At 41.9% G+C, this 26468-nt stretch overlaps 1 protein-coding gene across 5 annotated transcripts in view; it reads right to left on the bottom strand.

The window, feature by feature from the left end:
• LOC102683564 (multiple epidermal growth factor-like domains protein 6) overlaps positions 1-26468 on the bottom strand; it is a 139038-nt gene that overhangs the window by 96536 nt on the left and 16034 nt on the right. For all 5 annotated transcript variants that reach the window (XM_069183814.1, XM_069183815.1, XM_069183816.1 and 2 more), the window contains exons 3-4: positions 26247-26356; positions 12637-12741 (exon numbers count right to left, since the gene is read on the bottom strand). In XM_069183814.1, the coding sequence (XP_069039915.1) occupies positions 12637-12741; positions 26247-26356 (215 nt within the window). The remainder of the gene's footprint in view (positions 1-12636; positions 12742-26246; positions 26357-26468) is intronic.

The raw sequence follows: 26468 nt of genomic DNA, 5'->3' as shown, positions 1-26468 counted from the left end.
TTTCATTACAAATTATTGCTGAAACATGATTGCTAATTTATAAAATAAAGCCAGAATAGGCTCCCAAAGCCTGGATCAGTGGCGACTTCAGACAGCGCAGGTTTGGGCCTATTCTGCAGGCAGTGGCTGAGTAGCACTGGGATATACTGAGCATGCCATGCTGCAACACCCTCTGGTATTTGTTGAACACCTGCAAGCTTGCGGTGTCATCATTGAGGGCTGCCTGACGCCTCTAACGCTCCTGCAAGGCATTCTGGGAAAATGTCTCTGGTGCCAGAAGAAGGCAAGTGTGGTATCTCACCTTCATATGGCAGGAAAGCTGTGTCAGTGACCCAGGCTGGTTAATATTGGGACATTTCAAATCAGGAAGATACAGTATATATAAAAAATGTAATGATTAAAATGATTAAATCAAAGCTACTGCTTGTATGAATAAAACATTTTTTACCCATAGCCATAGTTTGGATTTTACAGATTCATCACTAGCCTGGTGCTCCAAACCTGGCAGTTTCACTTTATTTCTCACAGCATTGCTCATCCTCATCAGTCTCCACTTATGCTGTAGCAGCCCAGAGATCCACTCACAAGACCAAGCAAAGCAGTACACACTCTCTGAATGTTCATGAGCTGGGAGATTTGCACATTCCATTCAAAGAAAGTCAACCTGCTCTTTGATAAAATCCTACACTAAGCTTTTAAAGAATATGCTCCTGTGCTCTTGTGCTGACTTGCCATTTTCCCATTACTTTTCAAAAGTGCCCCACATCTTAATATGGAAATGAATAAGATGAACCATGAAAGAAATAAAACTTCTGTGCAGAGCAATCGGGTTAGCGTGCCTACAAATATCAAAGCTTGCATCAAAATTAAACTCTGGCAGCTACTGAGGATATGTCAGATAAGTGACAGGCTCCAACCCGTTTTTGGAGTGGGAAAAGCTTTTCCCCCAAATACAAAAAGAATAACAAACCCCCTGTGTACTACAGAAAGAGGCTTTGAATTTATCTCGATATCTTAAAAATACAGTAATGCAAATATAGAACAATCTCTTAGATTTACAGCCTCCATAATTCACTAGTCCTTGGAATGTTGGAGGAGTGTCTGGAAAACAATTCCTTTACTACAAACAGCAATAAGCACTTTTTTGTCAGATGCTGTTTTTGTCCAAATGTACTGTTGAGGGTTTCAGATTGAAAGCACAAGCTATGCTGAATTGTTGCACGGTTTGTAAGGAACACTGCAAATGTATTTTAATAATAATAATAATAAACTTTATTTTATATAGTGCCTTTAAAGGTGGCTTCTCAAAGCGCTTTACAGGATGACAACAACAATAAATAAGAAGAATACACAAGATAAAACACAATTACGATATATAGAGGAGACCGTGGATGGTGGTACTAGGAAAAGCAGAGGGGTGAAGAATGGAACCAGTTAAGTAAAGGCTTTTCTGAAGAAGAGGGTTTTGAGTCTGGATTTGAAGGAGTTTAGAGAAGGTGACTCTCTAGTATCCTCGGGGAGAGAGTTCCAGAGCTTGGGGGCATAACAGGAGAAGGCCCAGTCACCCATACAATCTAGAGGGGCTTGGGGGACAGTAAGGAGAGCATTTTCCTTGCTCCCAGACTCCGACAGAAAACATGACTGAGATGTGCACCAAAAGGGTACAAAGTCTGAAACAAACTCAGTGTACTGTACTAGGCTCTCCTTTGAACTGTCAACCTCAGCTGATGCAAAGGAAAACTGCCAGTGTAACAAGGAATGTCTTTAAACATTTTCATGTGACTTGTAAGTGTGGATTTTTTTTACTCAGCCATTTAACTCAAAAGCTTCAATATCCCTCTTCTTTAATGTAGATGCAAATAATTAAGAACTGGGAAGCAGAGTGCATTTTAACAGTAAGCAAAAAAGTCCACTGTAATAAAATGAGAATCTCCCAAACCAAGGTTTACTTGATGTAAACCAAGAATCAGAGGTGGCTGTGAGCACATCTTACACTTTTTTTGTATTTTTGTTTTAAAACCAAAGAGAAACAAAGCCTCTCTCTGGTTTGCATTACAAAACCGGTCAAATTAATTTTAATTAACTGAACAGACACCATTGCATAAAGGAAAAGGCATGGTTTGGTTTCTATTTGAGAGAAAGGACACCGGACCCATTAAAAAATAAATCACAATGCAATTAGGATGCCTGTGGTTATGGGGCTTAGCAAAATTTTAAAGCAACAACCATCAGATGTCATGCAATCTACAGCTGTGGCAAATACAATACAGTGTAAACTGGGAGTGGTAAACACAGTGCATCAGAGAGCATGCTATCAGCTACCCAGGAACCAGGAGGAGGAATGTCACAGGAACACTAGAACAAACAAAAGGGACTATGTGGGACAGGGTGTCACTTTTCCTTGCTGTAAGTAAACACAAAACATCTGTCCAGCAGGTGTCCAGAGCTGTGCTCATTTCCACCTGCTCTTCAGCCCTGGCTAGCTTCAGGGTGACAAGAGGAGGGTCACGCTGCACTTAACTGTGATGTCCAATCTCAGAAGATTTGTCCAGTTTCAATGCAAATGTAACTCATTTGAAATTTAGGCTTTTTCAAATGGACCCCCCCCCCCGCACTTCGAAATAAGGGGGTTTCCTGAGGATCAAAGATAAAATGAATTCAAAACACAGAGCAGTGAATGCAGTACATTACTGCAAAAGAAATAACAGGGCATTCCCAGCACCGTCGTTTAAAGAATGCTTTAATCTGGGACACCTGGCGTTGCTTCCACGTCTGTAAAATGAAAACAAAACCCGAAAATCATCCACGATCTGCTCTGGTTTTTCATTTTTGTTCTGTAGTGCATTGCGTTTGATATACTCTGTTCTCCAAACCTCATTTCAGCTTTTTGAACGGATGCAATTAAGCTTCACACAAGGACTCCTACACGGTTTTCTTATCCCTTGAGCTGAAAACACACATGTAGAAAAGATCCCCCTAATCCTTAGGGACAGGCCATGGAAATGTGGAGGAATGTCCTGGCCCCTCCGAGTAACACCCAGGAGGATCGAGCGTGACTGGGACAGTGTGATCTTTAATTAAATTAAATCAGGATATTGAGGTTAGAACCTCATGCTCCTCTCAGAAAAGCTGATGCTAAGAGTCACATACCTTCCACAATTATTTTAATGTTTTGTTTTCGAGAGGCTACAAGTACCTCTTTGAATCTTCAGTCCAGATCCACCAACGATTCTTGCGCGTACTGTATCAGCCAACACCGTCCGTCCATAGCAATGGCAGGGAACCTGACTGACCCTTGTTCTGTTGTTTTTTTCTAAATGCAAAGTGAATTAGATTGATTCCCTTGAAATACCTGGAATGTTGGCTAGCCCGTTCACTTTCATTCATTAATTTTTCCCTGCAGATGACTGCCAAGCTCTCCCAAATAACTTTGCAGCTTGGATGCCATCACTACATCTGGCACAGATGGCTGACAGAATTAATAAGATGCAGCACAGAGGAGGAATTTGTGGGCAAGAAAATGACTGGCGGTACCACATGTCCAAGGCAGAGGTCAACTGTGAAGGAACTAGACACTAATGAGTGTCTGACAAGTCAGGACACAGCTAGCTGACAAGCAGCTTGTATGCCATTTGTTTTCCTGAAACGTTCCTGGAGAAACCAGAATGGCCTTACACAACAAAAACCTATAAATCACCTTTACAGATCTCCATGAAGACCTGCCAAAGAATGTGTCTGCTGTGACAAGGAGATTTTTTTTTCTTTCTCTCCAGGCTAGACATTAAAAAAGAGCCTGGAGAAAAATAAACTGAGTCAACACTACCAACACACAGTGCATATCTTCTATCCAGACTTAGCCATGCAATTGTCTTCCCTATTTTCACAATAAAACGCCAAAATCTGTCTATCCCCACAACCTACCAAACTGAAAAAAACTCCAGTTTCATCTCTCAGGGTTACATGTCTGGGTTTTACAATGAGCTGCACCAATGCTTGTGTCATTATTAAATGTGGTATCTTATTCTACCATACAGTATATAATAATGAAACAAAGATAATACTCATCTCAATCAAGTAGAAAAAGGTATTCTGCTATTTTTAGCAGCAAGTTTCAATAATACTGAAAACCAAATTTCTCATCCAAAAGATAAGATGTTTCAATCCGATCTCCCATTTGCATCCACTGAAGGAAAATGTATTGTGTTTTACATAAAAGAACAGCAGTATATAGAGAAATACCCAACCATTCTCAATACATACTGTACTTAGACAATAATGGAAATGTTTAAAATGTGTCTTGTAATATCTAACCTATGCTTTTGATACAATTAGAGTTTACTCTTGTGGCCCTGGAAAAAGGAATGTTATGCATTCAAATATTGAAAACAGCTATTAGACAAATGGTTTGGTGGTGAATAATTGCTAAGAGGGATTTTTCATTGTTTCACCGGACATACCTGAAGCCTTAGAATAATGCAGACTGCCATGTGAATTTCCAAGAGACTAACACCAGGATGTTAAAATAAACAAACCAACGTGTCAGGTTTTACAGCTTTTCCCTCTCTGACGTATTGGCGTTAGCACATTTCTGTTTATGGTCAAACGAAACAGGAAGAGTGTGGAAAATCAAACTTCCTCAGATCTCTCCTCTCTGGCCCCTAAGTGACTGGAATGTGCTGGGAGATCTGCATGTTCTCACTTGGCAGTTCGCTTACCTCTCCTGTAGGTGAGCAATGCAATCTTTTCAATCCTTCCCTCCAATCTCTCAGCAACGCAGCACCAGGGAGACAATGTACTGTAGTAGGACAGTGCTAAGAGCAGTGAGTGTTAGGAGTGAGACAGATCTCCAACAAGTGGGATATTCCTTTCCATCTGACATACTTTACTGTCTGACATGTTCCACATGTGGTATTTACCGACAAGGGGAAGGAGGCAAAGGACAGGGATTGTTGGAAAAAAGCAGCTCATCAGCCAGAGCAGTTTCCAATCCAATTCCATGGATTAATAGCTTCCCCCTGCTAATAATAAATGCCCATGTAGATCTGAATGGCATGCCATGTTCACTCTCTGCCTGCTGGATAAGAAGAGAAATGGGCGAAGAAACTTTTCATTTTCAAAATGCATTTACACAAAAGGAAGACTGCAAAATGAATTGCCAGTTTTCTTTTGGGTGCTCTCACATTATGCAAGGGCAATGGGAATCTACCCTATAACCCATTGGCACATGGTGTGATTTGGAGCCCCCAGTGGGGAAGAGTGTAATTGTCTGGACACCTGTGGGCTGAGGTGAAAGGTGAAAGGGGGATGGCTCTCAGCAGTGCACTGCAACTCTGGTCTGGTCCCACTATCCAGTGGGAAGCTAGTCTGGAAATGTCAGGATGGCAGCACAAAGCAGGATGGCAGCACAAAGCAGTCTCAGATGCTGAAGGTATATTCTCTGCTCCCTCCAGGCTGTTACAGAAGCCAGCACTGTGCATTACTAGTCCGCTGTGTGTTGTGACACTGACAAGGTGGATGACAGTTGGCTACTCAACATGAAGGAGTAGAAAAGGACAAAAATAATTACCCAAGGAGTCTGGGTAAAATCCATCCCAGGAAAGTCAGTCCTGCCTCTTTAATGATTCATTAGTGGAAAAACAACACTGACAATTTCTTAGAATGAAAAAGAAGATCACAGTAAATCTCATTACGAAGGGTTATGAGTAACCCAGCCCTGAAAATCGTCCATATGCTTTATTTCTTTGGTGAGCCATGCCACTATAGCTTTTAACTCGAGAGGTATACATGAAGGAACAAGATACACTCCCGATGAAACACAGGGCCAAATAAGTATCTCTAAAGATATTTCAGTTTTGGTCTTCAGAAAGTCGCACACCATCCTTCCTTGCAGTGTGTACTGAAGGACAGTTCTCCCCTACCACCTGCCTCCCTGAGGTAGTTCAATGAAACACTGTGGACGTCTTTGTCAGCCCAATTCACCCGCTCAGCAGGTACAGATAAGCTCCCCTCCATCATCATCAGATTTCCTGACTGGCTCTCTATTCCTCTTAGATTACACCTCACTGGCTCCTGTGACAGCAACACCTCATTTACCAGCGACCGTTGAGCTGGGCAGAACTGAGCAAGCCAATCCTGTAGGACTCAGTAAAAGAAGGCCTGACATTCGTGGGCCAAGCTATCAGAAGCTAAATGTGCAAAATGAAGTTTAAAAATATATAGATTCCTTCTCACGTGTTCCACGTCAAGGAAACTGCTTTCTCCCCCCCGCCAAGACGTTTTATTTTTTTTCATTTTTTAACCAAACCTTTGCGGCACTTGTGCAAATATTTGTCTCAAACATTACATATCTGTAACGGCTGTTGCTAAGAACATTTAACCACAGGCTAATTTTGAATTTCTATTCCTGACACAAAAAGGAAGTTTCGCTTGTCCGTCTCCTCTTTTCAGGCTGTGGCCTCCGACAGCATTCGGAAAACTGCCTGCAGCATGTGTGATTTATGAGAAAACATCCAAGGTGACTATAGCAACTTCAGGGGATTATGGGAGAGGTGTGAGGAGAACCAAGGAAACAGCAATGCAAGGAGCAAAACAAATTAGCAGGACCAAATCTAAAACTTAAGACTGCATATATAATCACCAGATGCCTTAAGAAGCAGTTAATTCACATTATGCAAATCCTGGAAGACTATGTCAACAACATAACACTTTACCTATTAGAAGGTTAAAGTCACCGTTACTCAAATCTTCCAGTTTAGACATCATGGAGCTCCCTAACTTCACTGGCTCCTTCAAAAGCAGTAAGTCTCTGTGAGCCTGATTTTCTGGGCTGCCAAACTGCCCTATAAGTGTCCCCATACAAGCTATGCTCATTAGTACATAATTGCAGTGCTAGGGTCATATACTGTACCTCTCAAATGCAGGATTATCAAGCAGTTGATGATATAGTGACTTGGCAAGAAAGTGGGTAAGAAAATATCTGGTGGTTTGGCACCTTCAGAAACAAGTTTTTTTGTTTCCTTTCCCTGGAAGGGAACTTCTCTGAAACTTCTTACCAGACATTTGCAAACCATAATGACCTCATTAACCCTCATAAGAACATAAATCCTGCAAGTGAGAAGTGTTTGCTCTAGCAGTGATTATGCATTGAGGAGGATGGTCTTCTGGTTTGTAACTGAAACAGAGGTCAAATGGGGACTTTCCTCGACAGTCTTCCTGTAATGATGGACAAAATTCAAATAATATTGGGTTTAAATCTCATTCTTTTTAATGTGTGATCTGAAATGTGCACTTCATTAATTCAGAGGACAAATAAATCATTTTGTTTAATTTCTTAAAAATGTTCTCTGCTCTCTGCCAGTTTCCTGCTCTTATAGTTTTTCCAGTCTACCTGAATTCATCGGTTACAAAAGCCAGCACTGTGCATTACTACAGTAGTTCTCTCTGTTAGCTCTGTCACTGAGGAGTCTCAGTGGACAATCAGACCAATCAACACGGAGCGCACACAGGTTTCTAGATGTGGATAGGCCTTAGTCAACTATTTAATTTATTTTCAATTTAAATTAATTTAAAGGCTATACAACTTCCTACTCCCCACCACACAAAATGCATTTGTCTGACTCTGGTATTCTGGATGTTCTTTAAACTTGTTTACTATGTTTACTAAACTATACTACAGTTTGTTGACAGGGCTATGCTATGGTAAACTCAGAAAAGCTCCACGGCGCAGTTTGTAAACATGCAGTTAAAAAAAAGAAACTAACATATAAAACATGGTAATATGAATTAATATGACATTGCACGGGATTCTTATGCATTTCCGTTGTCTTCACACCTCTGCTTCCAGAGCACAGGAAGGCTGTTCAATCCATCATGCTGGTTTTTGATAGCTCATTAAAGTGATTCTTCATTTTAAAGGCCAGAAATGGCCATCACTTGTCTTGCCCTTTGTCAGTGGCCCAGTTAAAAGCTTTTGCAGATTTGACCTTGAAAGTCCATTCTGTTAAACAAAGGCAAGCCGGATGGACATTCCCAGAGCCCTACAGTCTTCTAGCTGTCCTCCGTGGGTGGCAGCCCTCTACAAGTGCCCCCAACAGCTCAATAAAACACAGTGTATGTCTCTATCAGGCCCCCTCACTGCTCAGCAGGTACAGGAAGCCTTATCTCCAAGAATAAAGGATTAACCTCAAATTTACATCCAGTTACAAAAAGACCCACTCTCTGTGTTTTTCTTCCTTTGCAACTGTCTAATCTCCGTCTGCCTGCAGGACTCCCATAGCCCTTTGTGCTTCTGGCAGTATTGCACTGTCTGGCATTGTGGATTGGCTTTCCTCACGGGTCTACAGTGACACACAGCCTAACACAGAAAGAACAGGGACACAGGATTAGCTAGAAGATTCTGACTAGAGGAAATTTCCTTCATTACCAAACGGGTTGAAACAGGAAACAGCTCCCTCGTTTTCTAGTGACTGTGTCTTTTACTGTATGTCTTCCAATGAAAGAAACACAGAAACTGGGCCCAATTAGGATGACCAAAGCAATGATACAGGGCTTTAATGGAAAAAAAGAGAGAAACTTAAATTAAAATTCCACAGAAGAAAGCCACTGGTAGAACAGACTTGATCTTCGTATTAAATACATGTGGTAAACAAATACATAAAGACATTTTTTAGCTATGACCCACCCATCCTAAACAGGCAAGACTACTGAAGCAAGAATGCTTGCAATTGCTTAGTGCTTGAAAGGCCAACGGTTAAATGACACAAAAATGCCGCCATCTTGAAATCTCGGTATACAAAATGTTTGAAATCCAAAGCCAGGCAGAACCCAGATCTACCAACCGTGAACTCAGTTCAGCTTTACGGATTGACACGGCTACCTGGCTTTCTTTTTTTAATTCAAAAGCTTTCAGCTTGTAATTTTACATTTATTTAGTAATTCGTTGTGATATGTCTGTCAACATACCGCGTACAGATTTCAAGACATGAGCAAACATTCTGTGCTGTATATGATGTCCTAACAGACACGCTTTTGAAGCACTCCAATTCTGAATAAACATCACAATTATATCAGGATGGTGGCAGATACTGTATAAAAATGTAGACCAAACTTTGATTTTATCACTGTAGGAATAATGTTTTATTATTGCGGGTTAAGTATTGTCCTGTTCTCTGCCTTTACCCTGACCCTTAATCTTCACACTGCAAACACTACCAAGAGATGTGAATGCCAGTCCAGAACCACCTGAAACATTTGTTTCTGTATAGCACACATCACAAGTGAAGAAATCTAATTTGATTCTGATACAAGCACATTCTCCTTCTGCCTTGTGTTAAAAGTCTGTAACCACCTGAGTGACAGCATATTTGTCACTTTTTAAACGAGCATTCACTGGACTCAATTTGCACACCACGTCTGTACACTAATTGCATTTATTCAATGTTTTCAGAGCTACAGGCTGCTTGAAAAGTACAGAGATCCACCAAGTAGGAATGATTCCAGTCCTGTGTCAACATCAGTATCTAGCAGACGCCATATGAAATTAAAGGTTGACTGGTTGAAAACTACAGCTCACCAGGGAATTGCCTTGGACAAAGTGCAAAGGAACTTATGCTTCACACTACAGTATGAAAAGAATGACTGCACTGTGTTCTTTTAGCCATGACCCACAGCATTCTAGGCATGCAAGACTACTGAAACAAGGATGTCCTGAAGCGTGGAGGATGTACACCTGACAGCTAACCAGAGGCGGGTTTTTTTTTTACAGAGGAACAGTGTCCCTTTGTCTGTCCAGTCCTATGGGTCCACAGTCTATGCAGACCAGTCTTCTCACACATTCTGACTGCCTGCTGTGCTGACCAGCTCCACTGCTACTCCTGCTCCTCACAGGAAACCAGGATACAACCGTAGGATCGCTTTACTTCGACCAAGGTCATCAGTCCTTCTCAGCAGGGGAAAACGCAGGCTGCACATGTAAGTGATTATGTGTGCCCTATAGACCGACCAAATCCACAGCACACTGGAATATGTACTGCTTGGAATTTGTCAACAGAAGTGATTCCTAACTTTCACAGCTGTGGGCATGAAGGCCATTGTTTTGGTTATTTCAGGTCAGCATTGCTGTATAATGACACAACAAAGGTCAGGAACATATCCTGAGGCGAATCCAGGGCGATAAGGTTACATATCTGTGATTACGACATGAAACCCAATATGCAATGTGGATGTTTTTGGAGTTGGTTGCTGATTTTGCTCTTGTCTGGAGCACCATGCGCAACATCTGGGGTCATCTGAATCAGTTGCAGCCTCTATTGCTATCACTGTCTCCCAGGAGGCTTAGACTTTGAAAACAACAACAAACCGCGTGCTGGCCTGCATGAACTCACTGTTAGTACATCAGAGTCGACGCAGAGGAGGTCATTCAGTCCATTTGGCGTATTTGGTTACATTTCCCTGTAGTCCGTTAGCCAGCGTTGGCTGTATTGGGAAAGGAATCCTCAAGTGTGAAATTGTCTTGAACTCCTGCCAAACAATTGATCATGCCTGACCTGTGTGTTTAAGCGAGGAATGAGGAACAGATGGAGAACATGCAGACTTCACACAGTCAAGCATCACAAACTGGGTTTGAACCCCAGGAAAGTAGAGCTGTGAGACACCAGTTCTAACAGCTACGCCACTGTGCTGTCCTGTTGCAAAGGCACCCTGAACCCACGAGAAGGCCTGAAGCCCAGGGCCAAAAATGAGACTGGAAGGAATTTCCTGTAATGCGTTATTATTGGCTGAACAAAAACATCCTCTTTTTTTCTGCATTGTTTGTCTTGCTGCTCTACAACAACGCCCATTTATAGCACTTTCGGCTTTTGAATGGTGCCCAGCGGGTCTTAAGAAGAATAATAGATGATAAGCATAAAAAGAAAACATGCAAGTTAAGTAGACAGGAAAGATATCTGCCTGTACCTGAGAGGTCGTAAAAGGTTTGAAAACACTTTCAATATCAAACCACTCCTGAAATTGTATTCAAGATGCTTTTGCTACTATTTTGAGTAGTGTAAAGAAGGATCTTAGGATATTAAATGAGTTCAGTCAGTTACAAATTATGAGTCAAGTGAATAATGTCTTCGCTGTAGAGTGAATCAAACATCAAGAGCCTGATTGTCACAGTGGCCATAATGACATGTTTTTGAAAGTGAGCAGCAGGCACAAAAGCTACATAGTCACAATTCTAGCTACAGTATATGTTTAGATGGCATTCAAGAAAATCACGAGGCTAAGATCAAAGATCTCAAAGCCAGGAGCTACACAGGAGAAGTCTGACCACACATTAGGAGAGTGACAGGTCTGATATTATCACATGAAATATCCCCTAACAAAGTGACTCATGCAAAAGATAGCTCAACACCATTGCAGCTTATAACTCATTCTGAATGGTTACCTCTATAAAAAATAAACAGGCCCTGTGGAGCAACACTATTGCATGATGAATTAAAACCTGGAACTATGCATTCAGCCAAAATGTCCATCAAACTAATAAAAATAAATAAATTTGAGTTCCAGTGCACCGTTCATGAATACACATCAACAGCAGGTTTTAAAGCAGCCGTTTAAAATCTAATAAAATAGCTAAACTAAACACATTAAGCTTTCAGTGCAAAGCTGAATTCTGCATTCCTGATTTATAACACAAACTTGTATGATATCCAGGGAACATCAGGAGATGGGATTGGAGAAAGAAGCTGGTAAATGTCTGGAGAATTCCATAAATCCAGAGGCAGGAGTGGCACTTCAGATAACCATGGGAGCACAGAATGAAGAGCAAGAACTAATTTGGTGGAAGTTGGACAAGGCTGTGTCGGAACATAAGCATTGCAATACTGAATATGCTTGCAATGTCTGAGAAGAAGCCGATAACAAATGTATTTGAAACCAAGAAAAGGAAGCATACTTTTATCCAAGGGCCCGGAGGAATACAGAACAAGCTACAGAACAAACCCTGGCCTCTTCAAGAAAGGGCTGGATGAGTCTCTTGGATCAATGACCAAAATGGGCAAGATGGGTCAAACAACAAACTAAATGGCCTTCTCTCATTTGTAAGCTATCTAATGCTCTCCGCAGAAGAGATGTCATGCCACTGTCCCTTAGATACCTGATTGAGTTCAATAAGAGAGCAGACTAAGTCAATTTGACCCGCTGCACACTCAAAGATGTACAGAGAAGGCAGGAAATGCACAGAAAATCCATTATTAGAGTGTTTCCTATCTGCAGTTAAGTCTAGTTTTATCCAGCTATCCAGTAATGGATTAATTTACACTGCACTTAGACTGCAGAAATTTAGAAGGTGATCATTTTACATTAGCTGCCGAAAAGGTTAGAAAATGATGATCAGGGATTCTTGGGTCTGAGGAACACACATGTAGTGGAATCCTAATGCTTTTTCAATTATTGAAGATACTCTACCTGCCTTTGAGAGATCCCACATGTCAGGCAACAAAGCACAAACTGCAGCTGAGCTGGTATGCCAGAGGTCTTGGATGGGGATGTGCCCCATGTTAATGCCATCTCCCATCCTGCCCTTTAAAGCTCAGAGTGTCCGCTGGGCTGGAGAGGTTGGCATGGCGGGGGGGCGGGTTGCTCTGTACTCACCATACTGGCAGCTGGGCCCGTGGAATCCGGCCGGACAGTGGCAGAGCTGGGAGGTGCCCTCCACACACTGACCCCCGTTGAAGCAGACGCCGTAACTGCAGAGAGCTGCGGAGACACCACGAAAGAGAGCTGTCACAGGCACGCAGTCACACCTCTCCCGAGAGCACCACCTGGCTTCGAAGTGAAACCCGGGCAGAGTGAAAAGAGAAACAGAGTGCTTGCAATGAGCTCTTCGGGACATTATATTTAGATATTGCCTGATCGCATTCAGTAAAAACGAGCAGCTACCCAATATGCATTGTGAAAATAGCCCTTGATACTAAATTCTTTTAAAGATGAGATCTCTTAAATAATATATAGAGCGCATATGATTATTGTAAAGTAATATCATGGTATTGTATAGTATTTAAAAAAGACTAAGAGGTTCTGAATTCTTTATCTAATTATAGGACCCATTTTTCAGGTTTTGCCGTTTACTCTAACTTGTCCAATGTGGACATTTGATCCCAAAAGGTACGGAGTTGATTCATTCTTACAGATTCTGTAACCTAAACAGAGCTAACTTACTGTGGCAAAAGACTGATCGCCGGCCTTAACAAGGCAGATGTCACCTGAATCAATTTCAAACAAGTAAGAAGCCCAACGGCTGTCCTCATTCGAATTATCAGTATTCAAGCTGGGCGTGCTGCCAAGCTCTTCGAATAACCCTCGGCCAACCGGGGCTAGTCTTGTATTTAGGGGAAAAATACAGCAATCAAATATAAAAGACAAATATTAAAGCTTCTACAGACAGAGAAATATGTTTAAACAAACAGCATAGGCAAGTATTTAAACAAACCAAAAAAAGACTGAAAGAGAAAAATAATTCAGATTGCCTGCTTCTTTCTTTTCCAAACCGGAACCTCTTCGTGAGATCAGACACTGACAGTCAGTGAGCCTAACCTACAGTCCAAAGGCCCCCTGATCTCCTTCAACAAACACATTACAGGCTACAGAGTAGAGCTGGTGATGGACGGAGCACACTGGTTTTTCTCTGGCACTGCAGACAAGGCAGCGAGTAACAGATAGCGATTAATTCCAGCAAAAATCACACACAACCCTTGCCTCTCCTCTCCCATTTCAGCTGAGGAACAGAAGAAATAAATCAGCTGTGGTCTGCTACATTCTCTCAGCACAAGAACGATCAGTTGCTTTTTGCTCACAGTTAAATAAATGACATTTTTTCATGGTAATCTGTTAACATGCTGATTTGCCAACAGCATGACCAAATTTGTCTGTTTACCATGTGTCTTATACGCATTGTCATTCACACTGGTGACTATGTTCTCCTGCATTATGGTCAAGGGGATATTCAAAATGATGAATGAATGAGATGTGCTGCATTTAATTTTTTGTTCAGGAGTTTTTGCATCATTGTCAGTCACAAACTCTCTTCTCTAGGGATTCAAATCCCTTAAAACTGAAGACAACCTTATGTTGAATACCTACAAATTGATTTAATCTCCATACAGTCTAACATGATAATCCACTCTTAGATTTGAGGAACTAACACTTTCTAAGACTAGGAAAACAACCTTCCACACATACATCCCAGGACTATAGCTTATAACCTTGAATATATTTGTTAAATCCAACTAGGATTTGTATGTAAAAGTTAGCCCAGTAGGGTTAGGAGGTGAGATGATAAAATGTATCCGTTAATATCTTCTACGGGGCTTATTTTATACAATGTGACGAATATGCATAGTAGGGTATGTGAAAATGATCTGTTTATGTATTTAACCAGGAGGATACCTGAATTCAAATTCAAAGTGAGGCCAGGCCACAAATTCACAATGTCCAACCAAACAAACGTTTCATATTAAAATATGATCATCAACACACTTGCATTTTTCACAATATTAGTTTAAGCAGAAACCTTTGTTTGTACAAAAGTGACTTAAATGAACTACCAAAAGCCTGAAAAAAGAGATTTTCTGTGATTTTTCCAGGAGATAAGTATTGTTTTTTCGTAACAGAGATTATAATGTTCAGAGGAGAACCATTAATTTTAGAGTTAACAATGTTTCTTGTTTTCTCAACAATTATCTGTGAGGTTCTTAAGGCCTGTAAACCACAAATTATTCAGCTCTGGATTGACATCATGAACTTAAGTTTCTAAGTTTCCTCCTGCAAATGGGAAAAGGTCAAAGACTGACGCTTGCACTGCACCCTCTTCTCTGATTGATGCACCCAGGGATTTTTAGTAATGGCCTGTGGATTCTCAATCTCAGAATGTGAAGGTCAGGTGTGCTGAGCAATTAAAAAAGTGTATAAAAATCCTGGAGGCAGAACTGATTTTAAATAAACATTTTAAGTGCTTGTTATTCCAAAACAGCTGACATCTGTGCCGAGGAATTTATTCTCTGTACACTCCACATGCTAAATATTGTCAGCACAGCAGTGTTTAATCATGTTACGCGAGCGTTTGAATTAGTAATACTACAAAAGTAAGGGAACAGGCCAAATCTTTTCTGCTAATCTCCTAAGGCCACTGTCTCCCAATTGCTAAAACAAACGCAGCTTTAAGTCTGAGTTTAAGACTCACTTGCCTCTCTGACAGAGGTTTAGTGTGTTGAAAAACCAGGGGATATTAAATCACCTCCTCCCAGATGGATCTGGAGGCTATATTTTAATTCCTCCAACTTCCCCTCGGGTCCTACTTTAAAATACTTCCAAAGGGTTGACCCGATTCAAAAGAGATTCCCTTGTTATCCATTTCTTGTCCTCATTGTCCAATTGTATGTTCAGCGTGATTCTTCTTTTCCAGTCCATGAGATTAGTTTTTCTCAATCTACCTGCTCAGAAAATGGGATTCGGAAGCAGCAGAATAGTCACAGGAACAGCAGAAGGTTCAAAGAAGCAGCAAGGAGGATCTGATTCTTATCTGCATTGACTGCATGATGACTGCTGTGATTTAAGGGTTTTAAAAGACAGTAAACATGCTTTCCTGTCCTGGGCCTTGACCGTTATGGCAGCAGTGGGGGGAAAAAAACACTTCCTTCATACAAACTTTATTACCTTCAATATTTGGTCCTGACCTTGGTCAATCAAATACAAATTCAATCACCAGATCCTGCAGCACACTGAACTGTTGCATCGCTATGGCTGACTTTTAATTTGATGACTTATAACTGTAACCATCTGAACCAAACGTGGTTGAATGCCAGACCTGACAAATAATACCCATTGGATGGAGCACAAAGCAGGCATCTTGGCAAATGAAGAATCAACACTAAAAAAATTGGTTAAATGATCTTTAAACAACCATTTAACAGCATTTTTTTGTCCCAAGATTTCAAGCTGTGTAACAGAAGTACATTTTACTGAAGACTTGCCAAAAAGACAAATGGAAACTGACAACACAAAGCTTGTGTGTATGAGCACAATAGGATCATTTCTATTATTTTTAACAGATTGCAAGTCCTCTGAAGTGCCAAGCATTAACTACAGAGCACAGCCTAAACAACCCCACACCTGTCTGACCTGTCACACTGACACTTGGACAATTCTATCATAAGTACTTGGTCACCGAGAACGACCCCTACAAAAACTTCTGTCTATGAAACACAACCATTGTCTACCCTCCTGGTCTAGTGAATCAGTCAATTCGTCTAAAGCATTATCTGCCACAGGGGTGGCCAAGCTCCATCTAAATACACCTACTGTATATTCTTATACCACTAGGTCAAGAAATGGTACACATAACAACTTTAATCAATATAGTACTGTAAGTTACCTGGGCCCAATGGGCAACTGTGACCTTTGGAATCTTTGGGAGTTTCATTTCAGAGGATTCTTCTGAGGTGGTCAAAATGATCATGTTTCAAGGGCAGAAATTGGTGAGTTTGTGGTGAAGGACATGACACGGTGAAGGAAGTCATTTGATTGCATACATGGCATTTATAAATGAAACACTGAAAAACACTGTGCAATTATTTGGACATTTATAGCAAACTCTTAACTCGTTTGACAGAGAAATCGGAACACTCTGGAGAGGACAAAACAATGGAGTTCAAGAAGGACATGTACCTCATACTGCCAAGATCCTAACCTGAATAGTAAAACCTCTTAAAAAGAGGAAGATGAACTGTACACTAGGAAACAGGATACCTTCAGGCTTTCTTTCAACCTTTTGCAGCCCTTCAAGGTTTCAGCAAAACGAGAACTGTGCCCTTGAATGACTCGCGTTTAGCTCAGCCCCTGAAAGGCAGCTGACTGATAGAAACCAGCCACACGGCTCTCCAGACTCCTTCTTATAACTTTCGTATGATGCTCTACGATGTCCAGTGGTTCATCTGGAGGCGACACAGTATTACATCACTTACAGCTGTTCGCCCCATAAGCCTGAACATTATTTCAGTGTGATAGAAATCCCAGGATTAAGTGTTGCCATATTCCTTCAGTGCAAGAAGATGGGAAAACATGAATGTAACCTCTGAAGTCTACATTGTAATACCAGTGGACTGCTGGATAGCTAAGGTCTTTCACAACACTGCAATTCTGTGAAGCTCACAGACATTGGCTCCTGACCGAGTCACTGTTTGACTGCTCTTGACAGCCATAATCTCCCTTTAAATAATTCCCATAGCCTGCCCTGCTCCAGACCAAGCTAAATAAGACTTACTCCCAGCTGTCTCCCTGATTGTCTTGCTCAGTCATGAAGGAACCTTGGCTGAGTGGATTAACAGTTCACACAAAAGCAAGAGGTCAATATTGCTTGCTTTCCTTTATTTATTCAAAAGCGTGAGATGAGCAGGTGGTCAATAGTTCTGTGGTTTTACTACCTTGTATGCATTCATTGTCCATAAAAAATAACAGACACACAATGTCTTTAGAAGCGTGTATCAGTCTTTTCAATTCACAGGTAATCAGTAGAAGTCCCTTCACAGCAATCAGGGGAAGTGAGACTAATACGATATGATACGCTAGGAATATCTCATTTAAAAATCACATGTTCACTGTAGATTACAACATAACAGAAATGGATGTTATGGTTGATCAGTTTAGCCTTGAACATAGTAGGCTATGGGGGGATTTAGGCATTTTGAATTTTTCAAAGGTATTAGTATAGACAGCTCAAGAGAAGTCTTCAGTTTCAACAATAAAACAAAGACACCGTCTCACAAGCTGAAAGTAAAAGGTTATGTGTTAAGGACTGAAAATACAGCAGGAGGCACTTCTTGACACACAGAGGAGAGGGTTTCTGGAACAAAGTATCAGCCACGTTGTTGAAGCTGAATCCCTGGGAATATTCTGAAAATGGCTACATGAGATATTGGGATGGACTAGCAACTAGCAACCAAAACTGCAATATTTCTTCTGCAATTTCTATGCTGATTTTTTATGCACAAATATGAAGTAAAAATGCCTTATAAATCCTGCCTGAGGCTGGTCGTGTAGAGCTCTATTTAAAGTTGAGGCTGTTTAATGCTCTCCCCAGTAGATACTGTGCTCTTTGTCGTTAGTAGAAGTCTTGTGGTCTCAGGATCTTGAAACCTCAGACATGTTTTGTATTGCAATGGAATGTGTAAAATAAAAGGCTTCTGGACAATTGAATAAAAGAGCCAGGAGAGTTTTCCCAGGAGCCATAAACTACCAGCATGTTTGTGGAGAGAAACCAGGAGGAAACCTCTGCAAACACAGGGAGAACATTCGAAACTCCACACAGATCAAACCCCAGGTCTGGAACTGAACCCTCGGCCTCAGTACAGGGAGGCAGCAACGCTAACCTTTGCAGCGCTAGGCCACCATATGATGATTTTGTGAGGAAAAACTGTTACTTTCGTATCAAAGGAAATGTATTTTGGCCAAATTAAAAAGAAAAACATTTTGAACACAAAAAAACAAGCCGTGTTGAAAACCCAGCAGCTAGGTAAACATTTCGGAGTTCAAAGAGGTCTGGTTCAAATGTTTGCCTGCTGACAGCAAAGAGTTGTCAAGCAAACCATAATTAGCTAAGGATCTCCAGATAAAGACAACTCTTAATTGCACGGTTCATTGCGTGGGTATGTTTAGATGCCGTTTTTTTTGAGAATGGGTGTCATTTACCTTGTGATGGCTGCCCCATAATGTCTGTTTGTCAGATGTCCCTGTCTGTTTTGTCCGTACTCCACATTGTTCAGTAAGTATGACCACACACACAACCACGCACTCCCTTGGATTATGCTGGTGTTGTTCCTCTCATCAGGCTGTCAGCGCCAGTGTCAGCCCTGTGCATAACACCTGCTGAGACATGGCAGGTCTCCATTCTGGAGCTCATCTGGAAAACAAATGCACTTCCCTCTGGATGCCATGGTTCACACACACAGCCCAGCAGCTGAGCAGAGCCCATATCTGCCTGAACCAATCCAAACTGGATATAAAGACATTTCTGATGTTTCCGACACCATATGCTTATCTGGATAGTTTGTAGCCATTAAAACTGCATGGCAGTTACGCAATTCATTATGATTTTACCACACTTACAGTATACCATAACTTTCCTCTGCATTGTTAGTATCACAGTTTACCAGGCATGTCCTAGGATCCTCTGAGATGAGATAGGAGTTAAAATCTTCCATAATCCTGAAATATATTAATGTGCCAACTTCCAACTTTTCTAAATTACCATGCCCAGCATAATCTATTAACTTAACAACAAATATGATAGCACTATTTTATGAGGGTTTTAAAAGTACTGAACAAGAACTGCATCATTAATATTTGAACAGCTACTTTTTTCCTAGGTACAAATATTAAAAACTGCAGTTTATCTTCAGTTAATTAGCAGGGTGTCCCAGACTGAATCAGTTATGTTGTCAGCCATTGATTCTGTCTGTTCTGTGGCATAAAGAGTGAACAGCTAAGAAGAATGTTCTCTTTAGCATTCACAGCACAGCAATCAAGCAGCACTAGAAATTTGTAACACTTAATTTCGGCATTGGTGTCTTCAGGCTTTTCCAGGATTTAAAAAAATCTGCTTTGCTACATAGTAAACTTTTTTGTAAACTCTCCTTTTTTTTTCTAGAGTCTGAAACCCTTGATTTATCTTCGTTTAGGAGCATGTCTGTTGCTTTGTCATATTTGGGCTCAGAATTGACTGGTTAACTTCACTGAAAAAACTCTCAAAGAGAAAACAAAGACAAGTACACAATTCTACGTCTGCCTTCTCTAGAGGCACAAAAACTGAAACAAACAGGAAAGAGCAACTTTGATCTGCCACTGTCTCCTCTGCCATTGTTACCAATTCCATTGTCGTGCAGCAGGAGACCAATGTGAAGAAATGCCGGCCAGACTTTCAGGCCACCCAAGGGTACACACAATTCCTGATTTCTATGTCATTAGCAGGGATTTTCGCTCAGTCTAACGATAAGCTTTCCATTCAGTTGCTAACAAGGACAGCAAATCAGCACATTGTCTGTAGCAGCTACCTCTGTTAAAGGCTTATTGCTGTTATACATCAATATTGACAGTCCCCATTTTTGACTTTCAGGCCCATTCTTGGATATTGTTAGCTCCTTGCTGCTTAATTGAAAGCAGAGGCTCTCGAGTAAACTGCAGGGCTTAGAAATGTGAAGTACCCCATTTGGCCTCTTAATCTTCTAGGGTTTTATCAGGCTGTCAAGTACTATGCCACTTATGACTATTGGACAGTTCTCCTTAAACACAAGGAACTTTTACACATCCAACAGTAACGCGACTCCTTAAGCCTTACTATGTCTCCCTCAAGGTGGAAGGGGGATTTCAAGCAGTGTGTAATGAAGTACAGTATAACATTCACTGGTGAATTGGCTTTAAAACTAAAGAGTCAAACTACTGCCATTATCCAAACTGATTCCTGTCCATTCTGAAAGATCACCAGACATTTAATTACATCTCTAACACAGGAAAAGAGCATTTTCCTTTCCAAAAAAGTCTAATCTCGTAATCATTTCAAATTGAATCATCATTATCATTGTCAATGTCATCAAAAAATAATGTTATTACAAAGGTCCTATTGCAGGCAATAGGTGATGCTGGGTTTTTTTATAACTTCAAGACACAGCTTAAAAAAATGGTCCCTTAGCATTGTCCTCCCAGATGCAGCTTAATCTGCTTATCAGTTTGAAAGGAATTGTAGCAAAAGGCATCAGGAGTGTGCAAATCTTTGAAAAACCTAGAGACAAATCATCATGCAAACCCAGTAAGATAAGATACAGAGCTGGGAGACGGAAACCAGATCAGTCAGGATATGGAAGACTTTCTCCCAAAGAGAGCGATTCCCATGGGCATGTAGGGAACATTGCAGACAAGAGGAGTTCATGCAGCCCATCTGGTTTGTTTGTTAGCATTTATCCAGTCCAAGAATCTCATCCAGATGTTTCTTGAAAGAAGCCAGGGTACCGGCTTCAAAAATGTGGCCGGATTTCTACCTCCAGATTCCCCAAATCCCAACCCTGACCTCAAACTCATCTTCTCAGCACAATATCAGCCTCTGGACACACAGGAGCCTTTCAGACCACCCAGGACTTAGCAGCAATCATGGGCAACGAAAAGGACAATGAACCTCAGACCCAGGTCACAACCTGAACAGAGATTCAGCATTTGTAAGGCAGGCACAGTTTGAGCTGAGGTAACAAATGGCTCTGAAGCCCTTCATGGACTTCAAAAACTTAGCAAAAATGTTTGAATGAAACAATGGACACTTTATTATAAGGACACAGTCCTAACTTTTTGGAGTGCTTGGATTTTTATTGACTGCAGAAGCATCACCCTGAAGATCACAGAAATCAAATGTGAGTTAATCACTTTTTTTTGGTTTAGTGATAGAAGATACAGTACTAGCACCTCCATACAATGATTAATCCCCTGACCCTGACAGCCAAAGGCTGACTGCTTCTAGGCAGAATACAATCTGGAATAGCAAATGTCATGCATGTTGCTGAAACTCAAGCCAGTGTCCTCAATGTCATGCTAATCATTAGGAATCCCTCCCACACTGACAGGCGAGAGCCCAGGTGTGTGGGGCTCTTCCGGTTAGCTCCTGCAAGGCAAAAGCCTTTTCTGTAAAACAGGTGACTGGCTGCTGCCTCTGTCTCCATCAGCTCTTCAACACAGGGGCTGTATTTCATCTGCTTTCTGGCCCTGAACTACACACCAGTCAATGATGCTTTATCCCAGCATTGTGCCTTCTTCTCATTTTGTATGAGAAAGAATTTTAATTGCCGGAAAAAGGGGGTTATTGCAGTGGTTATCAGTCCGGCTGCGTCCTTTCAAAGACAAGAAACATCAGCGGACTGGGGGGGGGGGGAGATACTAAATTTCACAGCCGTCTAAACTGACAATCCCGAACAGGCACATTAGTGAAACTAAACATGTTATTTTAGACTTCAATTTGTATGTTATCCCAAAACATATTACGGAGTCCTAGCCAGTATGGGCCTTGCTATGTTGGCCAAACTAACTCTGAAGTTTAACTCTGAAGAATAAGAGTCAGCTTTTTTCTTAATACCGCTGTATGTCGCAAAAAAGGTCAAAAAGAAGGTATTTGAATACCATATCTCAAGACAGCTGACCACCATTTTTTAACTGAAATGGGAACTAAATGTTCCCTGACCTGTCAAAGTGTTGGCTTCAAGAAATGTTACACCATGTGTTGCCACACTTAGAAACTAACAACTTTAATTTATCAATTAAAATAGTTTTAGACTGTGCTAAGTATGTAAAGGCACATAATGTGATCTGATGACTCTACTTAACTCTGTCGACAGATGTGCTGATATTAAAATATCTTCAGTACAATAGCACTTGTGATGAAGTAATACGGACTAGAGAACTGAAGCATTCCTATGTTACTAAACGGGTGAGATACATTTCTTGGCACACCGATGCATTATGAACAGAAACCACTTTTTCTTTTTATAGCGGGATCTGTTCCCAGGACAGTGCATTAACTTGTGAACCCCGCATCTCTCAACCGGGCTTGGCGGACGGAGTGGAGTCTCGCCGCCACCGCCCGCGCTGACCAGCCGCCGCCACAGGAGAAGAACAGAATGTCTTCAAGCGCAAAAACACCAGCACGGGCCAAGGCATTCCAGCTATGCCATGTCAAGTGGGAAGTTTAATTAGAAAAGCAAATCGCATCGCATCTCGCAGGAGAACAGCTGCTCAAAATCCCCCAGCCTGTTAAAAGGGAAGAGGAGCTGAGACAGGCAAGGAGACGCAGAATAAAAACGATACGGGGGACAAAAATGAAGATGCCGTCCAGCAAACTCAGCAAATGTTTTTTTCCCAGAAATGGGAAGAGGTAGAAATGTCACAGGCGTTTACCAAAAGACCTTAAGACTCTCTCCAGAAACCCAGATGCTCAGCAGATGCCTATGGGCAATGGACAGCTGTGAGGATAATGGTTCAATGCCTGCAATGACAACTCCCAACACCAAGGCTCAGCAGCGTATCGGGGTCATGACCCTCACTGGTTTGCAACTGTGTTTTGTTTGAACTGAGGACAGTCAGAACCATGTGCAGCTCTGTGCCACCTGCTCCTCTGCTCTGAATATGAGCTGATCTTGGCGGCTGTGGCAGAACTGGGGCAGTGCTAGGAGGCACTGGCCGTTGAAGAGACGATTAACCGCACTTCATCCTGGGAGTGGCTAACAGACCTGTGTGCTGCATTGCAAAAAAACGCTTCAATTTTTCTCGTTTGACGTGCGGTGGAGTCCAAGAATGGATTTTTCGGGGGGGATTTTTTGCTTTAGAACAGTCACAGACTACTATTACTGAAGATGCCGATTGCTTTTTTCCTGTTATGCTGCTTGATCCAGCAGAAAACAGAAAGAACTGGATTGTGCAAATCGCAGTGTCACCGGGTCAACAAAGATCCAGAAGTGGCACTTAGGCATTTTCATTCTGCTCATTTCATTTTGGAGCCGAGACTGTGCATCAGCGGCTTCAGCGATCAACGCTGGGATCTGACCTTCTATCTTACATTTGAGAAAACGGCACTGCAGCAGCGATCAAAATGCAGCCAGAGAAACTTCAAGGGACGAGCAGGAATGGGACAAAACAAATACGGCTCCTACCGAGAAGACAACCTATTTCATCCTTCTAGAATTTAATACTGTGCCCTTTTTTTCTAAAACAAAGAGCGCATTGAGGAGCTGAAAGGCTGTAATGAAACTCTGATGAAAAACAGAAGCGAGGGACTCTCTCTCACCCTCTCCCAGCCTTTAATCCCCCAGGATGACTGCTGTTGTCCTGGCATGGGCAGTGCCTGCTGCTAGTTACAAATAGGTTAGACATAACAGATTGTGGTGTGGAGCAGGGGCAAACAGAGGGCACTGTGAGGTAGGCATGTACGTTCAGAAGGGGCAGGGGGGCAGTCTTCATTGGGGAGCAGTCGGAGGAATTCAGGCTATGTGACTTGGCCTTACTTCCATGAAATCCTATCAAAGGCTTCCAGCCAGGTTTCATCAGTCCTGTTCGCTAAGCCCTTTGATGAGGACCCACAGAGCTGCCAGAACAGGCAGCCCCAGAGCACAGCAGTCCTGTTACAATACTGCAGTGTGGGAGAGACCTGGGCAGAGCAAGGCCAGAACGTGCAAGGATTTGCAATATGTGGATGGAAGGAGAGCAAAGCCACTGGAAGAGTGGCCTGCAGAAGGGCTATACAGCTTGGCCCCTTGTAGGTACGGATGAGTGTTCGAATCCAGGAGCTTCTTATTTTCCATAAACAAGAGCAGATAAAATGCAGCGCAAGAACATCTGTAGCTCAGTACAAATCTTGCTCCGACGACATTCTTAGAGAGCTTTCCTTTAAGCTTTATAAGGAGCAGGAAAAGAAGTGGATGAGGTAAATGGGTGATGCAGTATTCAGCATTCCACAGAGCAGGTGGTCCTTCTCTGCTCTGCACTTTTCATCGTCACAGTGGTGATATTTAACGAAGCAGTGATATTTACAGGACTTTCTTCAGAATAAACAGTGAAACATGAGCCGTGTGGAAGTGCATTTAAAACCGTGAACCGCAGACACTTCTTGACATCAGGGGTTGTGGGGGTCTGGAATAAACTACGCAGTCAGGTTGTTGAAACTGAAAAGGGGTTCTTGATCAGAAATGAAAGTTTACCTCAAGAATCTTTTTTTCTTTAAAGTAAAAATAGTCCTGACACGGCAAATGTAAAACCTTACATTGCTGGATACAATGCTACCCCCTCTAAATTGGGCCGTTTTCGGCTCAGGAGATTCTGAGAAAGCGTAGAGAAAGGTACGAAAATGCAACAAATCATTAGTAGCAAACAGCATTCTTCTGAGCTTTTCTAGAGTTTATCACAGGGTGCCGCGTTTGTGTTTTCACAAAGGATCAAATTCCGCCCTGCAATTTATGGGCACTCCTAGACTAATGGAGATGATCTGTCAGCCACCTCCACCCCCACTCCCTGCACTGCGGCACATCAGGCCCCTCACAACATCTTCCAGCAGCCTGCCAACATCCGAGGGAAACAGGAGCCAGCAGGGCCAGCGGCCCTGGAAACAGGGGAGAGTAGAGGTACTCTGCTCCCTGGAGCTAAGACAAACACTGTCAAGGCATCTCTGACTGCACGCTGCCCTCAGCTAAGCGCTTAGCAAGGTCTCAAATAAACAGCAGGGGGAAGCCTGCCTTCAATTACACTGGTTAGTTTATCTTTTCGGGATTTTTGTATAGAACAATAATAGTGGGGATCACATTGCCATTAAAAAAAAATGGGGATCACATCCATGCCTCTTGTGTGATTATCAGACAGGCCGTCTGATTAATTAGCCCAAACTGCAGCAAAACAAAGATTTGCACCTCTTCACCTCCGACATTCACCCCTACCCCTGTCCTGCCCTGTGGCCTATTCCTGGCCCCCGGGTTCAAGACAACAGCCAAGACTCATCATAAGAGTTATGTTTTATTCCCACAGTTCTACAGCAAAGTTTTTTCAGCTAAGAAAGTTCCACAGTTCCTTCAGCTAAGCTACTGAAAGGTTCACTCTTGAAACAGCAGCAAACGACTTAACTCAATTAGAACTAAAGTATAGTTTATTAGTACAACATAAGACCTATTTTCTAAAGCATTATTAATCCCCAGAAGGACCTTTGCGTATGGGAAGGCAGTTTGTTTGCCAATGAATTGGAATTTTATCATGCAATTATCATCTTATGACATGATAATTTCATTATCAAGAATAGTCATTCAAAAAGACATATTTTGCCATTGATAATCAAAAAAATATCAGACGTGACCTGTGGTACTTGAAATATTAAGAACATATGCTATAAGGTACCTGCTAGTGTAAACTGTTTGCGATGTGTGGAGTGAGTCATGCACATGGTATGTCTGCTTCGTGAAGGGCTCATCTCCTTGGCAAATTATTCTGAATCCATGGATCTGCTATAGCATTGGTCTGACTAGATGGGAAAAACGCATACTTCGTGTGATCTTCAATCCACATTTCCCATCTTGCACATGAAATTTCAACGGGACATAATCTTGGCATCACAACTGAAACCAAAGTGCTCAGAGTAGATGCCAGGGGAGATGTACGAAGTCTGTGAACGAACGCGGAGCAAAAGTGCTCAGGACACTCACGGTAAAGACAGCCGGCCTCGCCGTTGAGCTGCGACCATCCTGGACAGCACTTGTACACAGTCTGATATTCCTTCCTGTACATCTGTCTGTAGGCAGTGTAATAGGCAGTCCTGAAACAGAAAGACACAAACTCTGGATTCATTATTTAAAACACCACATACAGTACACATCATTTCTGCAACCCAATTGACATTTCTTCCTACTTGTAGATCTCTTCACCTC

Source organism: Lepisosteus oculatus, chromosome 25, assembly GCF_040954835.1.
Source record: "Lepisosteus oculatus isolate fLepOcu1 chromosome 25, fLepOcu1.hap2, whole genome shotgun sequence".
In the NCBI taxonomy this organism is placed as follows: Eukaryota; Metazoa; Chordata; class Actinopteri; order Semionotiformes; family Lepisosteidae; genus Lepisosteus; species Lepisosteus oculatus.
Note: the sequence above shows the minus strand (reverse complement) of the source record. Positions and strands in the feature narration are given on the sequence as shown.